The 10,930-nt window shown below is 40.4% G+C and overlaps 1 protein-coding gene across 1 annotated transcript; it reads right to left on the bottom strand.

Moving 5' to 3' along the window:
• Positions 1 to 282: 282 nt before the first annotated feature.
• On the bottom strand, positions 283 to 7,941 carry CHMP5 (charged multivesicular body protein 5). The gene is made up of 8 exons (XM_009330440.1): positions 7,868 to 7,941; positions 5,746 to 5,850; positions 4,944 to 4,990; positions 3,310 to 3,403; positions 3,158 to 3,229; positions 1,882 to 1,990; positions 1,375 to 1,487; positions 283 to 886 (listed from the first exon to the last, which is right to left on the bottom strand). Exons 1-8 carry the CDS (start codon positions 7,925 to 7,927, stop codon positions 836 to 838), a joined length of 651 nt encoding a protein of 216 aa, XP_009328715.1. The 5' UTR covers positions 7,928 to 7,941; the 3' UTR covers positions 283 to 835.
• Between the last annotated feature and the right edge of the window lie 2,989 nt (positions 7,942 to 10,930).

Here is a 10,930-nt window from a genome sequence, read left to right as displayed (position 1 = left end):
GCGGGCCCCGGCCCGGCGGCGGGCGCCATAACTCCCGCCGTTTTTCTTTGGCCGTTCTTGCTAGGGGCTTTCACCGCTGCTCCCAGCGGCGCCCGGCGGGGAGAGATGGGGCCAAAGCGAGCCCGGGGCAAACGCCACGCCGCGCGAGGCAGCGCGAGATGCTTTTGGGATCAGAAGCAGGCTTCACCTCTGGCGGAGGCTGTGCTCGAGCAGCGCAGGACACCGACACGGACAGGGGGCAGGTTAAGGCCAAATCAACTACCAGAAACACCACACAACAGGACCAGCTAATCTACACGATTTTATGTCTCCATAGAATACATAGAGTTAAGGACAACCCTATTTATTACAGCTTTGAAGAAGGTTGCAAGTACAGTAGCATAAAAGTCTCAAGACTGCAGCAGTTTAAAAATTGCTTTCAATTCTTTTATCAAATAAGCATAGCAATAAGGGAGCTATTTTACAGAGAGTAAGCGGCAAGGTACAGTCTTAGTTTCAAGAAAGAGAAACATAATACAAAGTCAAAATAAACCAGCTATCAACAGCCACCACTACTCTTCACGTATTACTTTGTCCATAAGACACGGAAATCAAAACCTATTGGAAGCAGTCAGTCCATCGAAGGGAATTGTGCCGAATTTTCCATTAATAGAAAAGTCAGTAGTAGAACAACTTTCTTCAAAGAAAGAACACCACCAGCCACTGGTACTGCTTTCTAGGATGTAGTGATATTAAGGTTACACTGGAAGGAGAAGTTCTCCAGGATTAAAAAAAAAAAATTCTTAATTTGATTTGTAAAGTATAGTTCATGATATCCATTGTGCTTCTGAAACATTTATGTTGCAGGGATCTTTGGCAATCCAAATTCATCCACCAGTACACCATCCTGTAAGGAAGAAAAAGAAGCAACAGGTTAACAACTCTGCGCCAACCAGAACGTTTCACAAAAGTTTCCTTACAATTTCTATAGAGTGACACATCTGTAACGGTCACTGTGTGACAGCAGGGATCGAAGTAAGAGCACCAGTGTTATTCCTCACTATGAAGCCCCAAAGCAAACATACAGAAGACTTTCTTATGTTTTTAAGAATAACTAACTGCTAGGAGCTGTAATGGTACACTTAAATTCTACTTGCAGTCTGACAATGTTAGACAGGAGTTACAAAATGCCATTTTAGCTCTTTAAAATATAATAAAGAGCATTCAGTACACTGTATTCTCTGATATATAGCATCCAAAATACATAAAATATTAGGCACATTTTTTGTTCAAAATATTAAGGATTCCACGTATCAAGCATCCAACACAGATGTGATTAATCCCAAACACAAAAAAAAAAATATGTATTTTGCTTTTAAAGAGGAAAGGACTCACTTTGTTTTTTGTGTCAGTAGGAGTGACCTCTGGGATTGCTGGGGCGGATGCGGCTTCATCTAAGTAGGAGTTGTCTTCATCAGCTAAAAGCTCATCACCTAACGCATCCAGTTCTGAAATTGAATTATGTTGGTTGAAAAATTATGCAAGGAATTCCTTTTGCAAAACAAAAGTTGCTCTTACAGAGAAACAGGATTCATAATGATTGTTTACATTCATACTCATTTAGCATTACTTAGTCATCAGTCGGGAATATACACACACACACACAGAATAGAGAGAACCTTCTTTCCTTCGTTGTAGCATTCTATTAGTGTATCTCTCCAGTTTGTCTCATGCTCTTGTTACTGCTCTTAAAGGAAATGCAGCTTTTATGTTTAAAAAGTCATTAAAACTTTTTTTTAAAATACTTAAAGTATTTGACTAATGAAATTAAAAAATCATCGTACGACTGTATGATGATTTTTTACATTCAGCAATGCAAAAATCATCCTCCACCTTTCTAACCTGCTTCCAAGTCGTCTTCATCAATCTCTGGTGTTCCATAGCTACGACTCAGTGCCTCCTGGACTTCATTGGCTTCTTCCATCATATCCTCTAACTGATCTTGTATGTCCTGAAGCAAGAAAGAATTTCAACTGGTCCATATTTAATAGTTTTAGTTAAATTTATCAGAGCTTAATCAAATTCAGTTTAATTAAATTCCAACATACGAGGCACTCAAATTTTTTAATGCATAAACCATTTTTTGAAGCAGCATTAATACAAGTCAAGACACAGGCATTCAGTACTATAGCATGGCCTTAACTACTATTAAAATCATAATAAATGTATGAGGCAGAAAAAGAGGAACCTTGAAACAACATCTCTGCAAAATCCTTTTGTTTTAAGTATTCTCCAGGGTAGATTGAAAACCTTTAATAAGTTCCCCAGAGTCCAGCATTATCGTGAAAAGCAGGAGAGTATGAAATCTAGAGAAACTAAATCTACTGTCTGGAGAATAAGCACTAACCTGAGATGTGCCACAGCAAAATTTAGAAGATACTTAGCATACCTGTTGGCACTGTACTTGGGTACAAGCAAGGAGACAATACTTGCCTAAAGGTTTACAATGCAGGCCATATATAAAAACAGCATAGGAAAGAGAACTTAAAGGAATTCAGCACTGGCATTTAAGAGTTTAAGTGCAGCATACTTTAAATTATATTTAGAGATCTTGTGGAGGTTTTTTAATGCCTTTTCTGAAGACGGGGCCAGGCCTTGCAGACCTCTTGAAATTAAATTGGTTGGTTGGTTGGGTTTTGGTGGGGGTTTTTTTTCATCGGTTTTCTGTTTGGGTTTTGTTTGTTTTTTTGTTTTTTTTTTTTTTTTAATCAGGCACGGCTGGACCTGCCGCCTCGCCGGTAGCGCTCTCCAGACCTGGAACGGCTCCTGTGGGTGGGGGGGCGGGGGGGGGGGGGGGGGGGGGGGGCAGGGGGGAGAGGACAAAAAAACAACCACAGCACGAAGTATTCACCAACATTTATGCTGAAGTGCAGAGGAAAGGAAGGGAGAGATTAAAGATTAGCCCAGCAAGGAAACAACGATCAGTGCAATAAGGCCAACAACTGATTGAGCTGTACCAGAGAAATGCGGAAGGAATTCTGATGGTGGTCCCATAAAAAAAGGGAGGCAAACTCACGTGAACTAAACTAGTCAGCTTACCTTTAAGTTACATAGTCCAGTTGTCACTATTTCAGTACATTGTTTCTGTTCTTTAATAATTTAAACCATAGAAACTCACCTCAATTTGATCAATTTTGACTTGCTTGTAAGCTTTCTTCATTTCTTTCACCCCCAGTTTCATTGCATCAACCTAGAATAGAGTCAAACAACGTGTTTGTATCTGATGTAGCATACACAAATTAAACAAATGTGAGATTAATATACTGGTACCGTTGTCTTTGTATCCTTCAGCGCCTGAATAGTGTAATTAGCTTGTTCCATATTAAAAGACTGCTGTGATAGATTATCCCTCTGTTGTTCGTACCTGTTAAAAACAATGCAAATAATGGCTTTAAAACACCACGCTATTTATTGCCACAAAAATTCTTAATTTAAAAAAAAATGAAAAATCAGCAGCAGTCTAAAGATAGGAACAGATTTATTTTTACTAATTTATTATAAACAATCACAGAACAGCTTCATAAAAATCTGGCCATTATGCATTTCTGTGTATTTAAAGCTGACAAAGCTACTCCCGAACTAAGCTGTTTTAACTGACAGCGATACCATATTTGTATAGACTTACACAGTAGGTGAAGATATAGCAAAAGCTTTAATCGCTGTAAGCTAGAGATGCATGCCATTGCTCACTAATGCTGTAAGCAGAATGGAAGAGATGCAGGTGATCCAAACCACAATGGCTCTGCACTGGAGCTTTGCAGGGCAGGGAGGAGGGGGAGGATATGGTAGCGAAAGGAAACTGTTAAGGCTAACCAAAAAGAAAAAGGAGACTTTAAAAATCAAGAAATCATCCTTCTCAAAGCTAAACTTGTGTCCAATCAAGAATGTAAAATATGTCAAGTTAAACATAAAAATGAACGAGTCCTTCTTCAAACATCCAAGGCAAGAGGTCCTGCAAGACAAGGATGATCCAAATACAAAACAGCTTCTGGACAAGGAATGACTAAATATATTACTGTTCAACAAGATGGGAAAGAGATGACTGAGGGATACGATGATAGCCTATTATGAGGAGCCCACTGACTGTAACTAGGGGAACAACTATCAAGTAAGATTAGCAGGCAGCATAGTCAAAAAAAGGAAAAAAAAAAACACCCAAACCCAAGCAGTCCTCCTTGCAACACCTAACTAAACTACTGCGTTCCTCACTGTAGGGTATTTTGGATGGTAAGAGTTCACAAATACTTAACAAGTAATTGAGCAAGTCTGTAGAGGTACAATTCATCTGAGGGATATGAAATGCAAGATGACACGAGCTTTGGCTCAGATAGCATCTAAGAGATTTGCAGTTCAGGGACTATAAGATATTCCAGTGAAGCACCCCTGAACGCTTGCCATGTTCTGACATTCTTTCCTTTGTATTTGTTGCTGGATGCTCTTCAAGACAGTATACTAGACTAGACCAGACCACAGGATCATCTGTCCTGTCCATTCTGGGTTTTCTTGCATAGACACAGTTACCCGAAAAGGTGTCCGCAGAGAACACGCACATTTCCAGTAAACCAGACCAAGATCATCAAGTACACAATTTATAGTAATCAAATAATAATATAAAATGAGGCACTCACTCAGAAAGTTTAGGAGCCAAGCATAGCTTTAATAATGAGCAGATTTAGGTCACCTTGTCCCAACCCAAGTTTATATATCCACATACAAATAAGGCACAAGTGTGCTGACACAAAATCTGTAAGGAGATGCTTATGAAAGGCTGGCTAGCTTGTTCAGCATTTTTCTTTAAAGAATGCTCAGAAGCAAGAGTACTGGAAAGAGAAATGGAAGTGTGCCACTCCTCCTAAAGAAAACAGGCTTTCATTAATCCCAAACTGAGAAAGGTTTAAACTCACATTCGCTTCTGCTTTAACACTCTCAATGCTTTCTGCTTTACTGTATTCTGAAAGACACAATATCGTTACATTAGGAAAAATATTTGACTTTAGGTTTAAACAGTATAGTCAAGAGTAATGTATCGCATTTAAGTTTTCCAAAGGATTCCTCAGTTACTAGTGCAAAGAGTTTAACAATAGTCACATTCAGCGTTTGTTCTGCATTAATGATAAACCAAATTGGCTTGTATGAAAAGCTTCTAATAGAAAATACTTTCAAAATTTCTGGCTTTTTTTTTTTTTTGATAAGCAGAATACAAAGTCAAACTTAGTCCACCAGAACCATCTTTCATCAACACATTTTAACGGTCAGCATCAAATAATACTGCAAAAGGTACTTTAACAATACTGTTTATATTAGACATGTTTATTATTAGATCCATTTTTGAAAGGGGATGAACACATAAAATGTGTTTTCCTACTCCCTGTCTGCATAGTGCAGACCTTTTTATTTTGGCTGATGAACAAAACAGCCTCTCTACCAGACTTAATTCAGGTAACAGAAGGAAGAAGGGAAACAAGTTACTTCTGATCGAGGAATTTACATTACACTTTGGAAGAAATAAAAACCAATGAAAACACTGTTCAAGGATGCATGTCTAAGAGATGCTTCATAATAAAAATAATCCTGCCGGATCTTGTGTCTCATCAGTAGGGCAAGATGCAATTCTAAGAACCTGATGAACTGGCTAAATCACCCCACTACATGACAAGAAGTGTGAGTCACATCCTCTCATGCCTAAATCCCACAGAAGATTCTTACCTTTGCAGGCCCCTCTCTCATCTTCTTCATTTGATCCTTGTACTTCACTAGTTCTGCATCGAGCCTAGCGATTTTCTTGTCAATTGACTCAGCTCTGCTATCCACCTTTAATACATGACGGGGAAAACAAACAAAAAAACATTCATTAAGGTTTTATTCAGGTATTGGACAATAAAAAGAACAGCCTCAGTTTTATTATGCTTCTAACTGAATTGTTTCTTCGCTCAGCGGTTTTATAAACAGTTTAAAGTTTGTAGAGAATCTAAAACCAGAATCAAGTGAAACACCCTCCACAAGGAGCACAATAAACATTCTGAGGTTGCAGGAAGCTCTGCCATTGTAACACATTCTCATCATTTTGAGATGCTCCCTTGCACACCCACTCAAGTCACAGTCTCTATTCAGGAATTTCTGATAACACACAGTGCCAGGGTCTGAACTGGAACAGAAAAAGAAAAACATAAGCGTACCGTGCTGGCAGATAAGGGCGCAATACAAAAGGGACAGGGACACGATCAGCAAGGCTAGAGGTTTATTTTTGGTGGGCAGAGAACGTTAATCCTTCAGAATGATACCTGGATTACGGGTTATGTTTTAAAAGCCCAGACTTAACCATTTTTTCAAAGGTGCCTAACTTCTTTGTCAGAGAGACACTTCTCCCACCACTTCCCGCAAAGGGAGCGAGGACTCAGCAGTTCCACCTGGTAGCTACTCTGAATTCTTACTGTGCTTTTGCTCCAAATCCCAATAGTAGCCGCACAGCTCAGAAAGAGACCTCCAGCAGTCAACCCTAGCAGCCCTGGTGCAAAGCATATCACAGGGCTGTCATTATGGAAATATTTTAACCCTTCTGCATAAGAGGGTTAAAGATGATAATTACATTACCAAGCATGGGTATACATTCTAACAGCATACACAAATTCATAAAAAACAAATAAAGCCTCCTCAACATGAACCAACCATCACTGCATTTCTCTGGAAACTACAAAATGAAGTTTATTAACTTCTCATTCCAAGGAGCCTCTCTAGGGAGTAGAACATAATGACGTTCCAAATATAGCGTGAGACCAATCAGTGCAAATTTACAATTCTGACTTGCTAATAGTGTGGCTAAACATGTATAATTATGCGGATTTTCATTTTGGTGTCTCAATGATCCTTTTAAAATCTCTGCTCTTTGACAGCAACGTGCATTCGCCAGAGGCATGCTGAGCAGAACATTTGATAGGAACACTCCACACAAGACACTGAAGTGTCCGGGCACAGCTGGCATCGAAAAAAATCATATTAAGCCTTCTATTATGCCAAATATTTTACTAATAGCAAGAAAAAGAGATATTTGCAATTTTAAAACTCTTGTAGGTTCAAAGTGTAGCACCTCCTCAAGATCTTCATCAGCTAAATGCATCTTTGAGGTCAGCCTCCTTCACAGGGGAAAAACAGTTATTTGGTTTGTTTATATAATGATTCTTTTAGGCGGTATTAGCAGGTAATGGAGACGGATCCTCCTACGTTGATAAACTACATACAAATTTCACACACTGACATTACACAGGACCTCAGCTTTTAAAAATGAGAATGGACAGAAGAGGGGAGAATGGATCTAATTTATCCAAAAGAAAACTAGACTGTGTATTAGGACTTGAAGAGCTGCTTTCTATTATTTACAAATAAGACATACCGAGGTACATTTCATTGCTACAGAAGGGTCCCAGTCTGAACAAAAGAAAGTGATTGTGGTATCCCAAATCCCTATTAAGCAAAATCACAGCTTATTTCAATTAAAAAAAACAAAAACAAAAAAAAAGAACATCACACATAAGACTGAATTTTAACATTGTTGTCACAACTATTAGCCTTTTGTTCCTATGTTTCCTACTTACTACCCTGAAAAACCATAAATTCGGAGTGTTTTTTCAAAGCAGAAAAAGTAAAAACAATACCAATGCCACAGTTCCTGATGCATCCTTCCTCCTACCGGCCTCATGACAGCTTTGAGTCATCTGACTGTGCTCAGCCAGCAAGAATAAAAAAATATCTGCCACTTAGTGCAACGTCGAGGCAAGCACGGCAGGCGCGGCAAGGGAGCAAGCAGAAACTGCAAGGGAGAGTGGGAACATACCCATGGGGAGACCACAGGGCACCACACATCCAGCCGGCGAACTCGATAGTAACCACCCATTGAAGAAAAGTAGGGAGAAGTGCTTCCTGGGCTTCAGTAAACACTTACATGAGTGATCCGCAGAACCAGCTCTTTAAATGCAAACATCTTGAATTGTTTAGATATCTTAAGGTGACGCCTGTTCTCTTACCACAGGAAAAAAAAGCATATTGTGTGCTGATCTTACTGGGTTCAGTCATACTACTTCTGCATACACAGAAAAGAACATCCAAAGCATAGGCATAATTACTGCCTGAGAGTTGTCTACATCTTTAATAAATGCTAACTATGAACATTAATCATTGCTCGCCAGACACAGTGATTCCTAACTGCCATTTAATGGCTAATTACCATTGAAGAAACATGGTAAGAGATTTTACAAAGCAATTTGACACTTTCAAAAGGTACAATGAAATGCGTCTAAGATTGAAAACAACACAGAAGTGACGTTACTTGAGTCTCCAAACTGTTGAATTTAACAAGGAAAAGAAACAGTCCAAGTTTTTCAAAATCTCACACAACTCTCTTCAATAATAATTCACATGCAATTTAAGAAAAAAAATCTAATGATATCTCTAGTTCTTTAGCAGGACCTGTACTAGAGACTTCACTATTGTGAAAATGAACTGAAAACACAGAAAGTCTTTCACAAACCAGGTAGATTGTAAATTGTAAATTGGCACAAGTTAATTCACAAACTTTGAACTTCTAAAAGGAAGTGTGTTTCTCCCCACGCTTACTAGCATACAGAAGTGTCCTAAATTTTAGTTCCATCTGCAGAAACTGAAAGTTGTCAAAACAGGGCAAAAAGCTAACATGGAGCTCAGTAATGATAACAATCATCTTCCTCACGCCGAAGAGCTGTGCTTGGAACCAGCCCTTCATTTCTCAACAGCTGACCAGCACAGGCTCTTCATTTCCTATCGTAAAAACTACCCTGTAACTCATCATTGGTTGCCAAGTCACCACATATGTGAAATAAACCTGAAACTCTGCTTTTCAGTTAACCTGCTGTCTTGTATAGACAATTTTTCAGATAACGTAATTACAAACAACCAGGAGAGGATCAAAACTGCATGCAGCTCCTGGTGGGTGGTGGCGACGACCACCTTTTTGGGAAAAAATCCTAAATTCCCGGTGTTGCCAGTCAAAGCAGCTGTTTAAATTACACTTTTATGTACCCCAAAAATCCACTGGGATTGAGCAAGCTTCTAGTGGAGGACAACCTACTGGCATATCTAAATCTGGCCGGTTTTGTTATGATATGCCTCGACATTAGAAAACGCACATTAACTTGGAACTGTCAAAATCAGCCCTCAAAAATCTAACTGACTAATATGGATTGGTTGCTAATTGGTTGCTGTGAGGAAGAGGTTACCTGATCCTCCGCTTATAGCGCTGAAATAGCAAATCTAAGTATTAATAACAGTATCCCAGATGGATTTTGGAGTTCTAGCCATCCACCAAAGCATTCACTGGTAACAATGGGAAAGTTCATCCTGATTTTTGAGCATATGCTTTTTTTACTGTTCCAACTAGAAGTACTCGGAGCTATGTTTGGGTCCAATACTGCTAAAAAGCAATGCAGATTCTTCGCCAATAAAATAACACACTGGGAAGAACACTAACTATGACCACTTAGAATCATAGAATCATTAAGGTTGGAAGAGACCTCCAAGATCATCGAGTCCAACCGCTAGGACTTCTCTCCTTGTTCCAGCCACTGGCATACGCAAGAGCCTGACGTGCATGGGTTTGTGTGGGTAGCACTGACAAATACTAGGCACTTAACTTAAAGAGTCTCTTCACTGGGTAGCAAAATAAACCTTCTGGGAGGAAAACAATGATTTTCCACAGAAACTTTTTGTTGTCGGGTTCCGGGGACAATGTTTGGTTACCCTCCATTTACACCACAACCACTACTGACCTTTCACCTGACTCTGTTAACCGCTCAGACAAATAGTCAAGACCTCTGTGTTCTTTCTCACCTTTTAAAATTAGTTTACAACAGAAGGAGCTGTAGAAACGTACCACGGTTTTCTTCGCAAACTTAAAAGCAAAAAAAAAAAAAAAGACTATGAAATGGCAAGATTGGCCTTCTTAAAACCTTTCCTTAACCTTCTTTTCAGACAACAGGCCAAGGTTACAACAGCTGTGAAGCGTTCTACCACGTGTTTCCTCTGCACTTCTTTCCCGGTCTGGGGCTTAACTGTCCACCCGCACACATCTTCGCTGCCGACCCCACGGCCAGCTCGTCTGTAGCAGGCGTAACAATCTTCACCAGAAGGCGAGATCTGCCCTCCCACCTTCTCTGCTGGACAGGGGGACTGGTCCCCTCGCTCCTGTCCCTGCCCTCCCACAGCTTGGCGTGGCAGGAGTTAGGCAGCGCAAGCGGTGCAGTGGAGTCCGCGGATGGAAATACTGGAAGTACCCACGAGGATGATAAGTATCTAGGACTTCTAAAATCATCGTTTGTACAATTGGATAAATCAGGGGGGAAAAAACTCAGTGAGTAATTGGTCAATACAAGCACCAGAGAAGGTGATAAAAATATGAGAACAAATTTTATTCTTTTGTACGGTAAGTCCTTGTTACTTTGACAGGGAACTGGCTATGTTTTTTACATGAAACTATCTTATGCAGATAAGCTTTTACCTTAAAAATGTGTACCCGTTAGGCCTCACAGGCGCAGGGGGTGCATCTGCTTACGGGATGCGCTCCTGCGCACAGGCAACAAACGCAGGCATGGCTGTATACGCGTACAAGCGCGCGTGCCAGCGTACACGCACGCCGACGCACAGGTGCACACTAAAATACACGCCTGCGTGTATACAAACAGACAGCACCCAGGCACCGGCACACAGCTATGCTCGTGCAAGTATATACACACACGGACACGCGCACGCTGTCATACGCAGACAGCGTGCCCACCCAGAGCTGTGTTTCCACACCCGGACACGCAGACGCACACCTATGCACGGGTGCACACACCTATGCACGGGTGCACGCACCTCCCGCAGGCTG

Source organism: Pygoscelis adeliae, unplaced genomic scaffold (assembly GCF_000699105.1).
Source record: "Pygoscelis adeliae isolate BGI_AS28 unplaced genomic scaffold, ASM69910v1 Scaffold78, whole genome shotgun sequence".
Lineage (NCBI taxonomy): Eukaryota > Metazoa > Chordata > Aves > Sphenisciformes > Spheniscidae > Pygoscelis > Pygoscelis adeliae.
The sequence above is the reverse complement of the archived record's forward strand: the minus strand, read 5'-3'. Positions and strand labels throughout refer to the sequence as shown.

Bases quoted from the DNA above. Each gene is read 5' to 3' on its own strand.
- CHMP5 (XM_009330440.1), bottom strand. From the start codon at position 7,927: ATGGGTGGTTACTATCGAGTTCGCCGGCTGGATGTGTGGTGCCCTGTG. The intron at 5,851-7,867 runs GTATGTTCCCAC...CATGTATTAAAG, and splicing joins GCCCTGTGGTCTCCCCATGG to GTGGATAGCAGAGCTGAGTC. The intron at 887-1,374 runs GTGAGTCCTTTC...TCTTCCTTACAG, and splicing joins CTACTGACACAAAAAACAAA to GATGGTGTACTGGTGGATGA.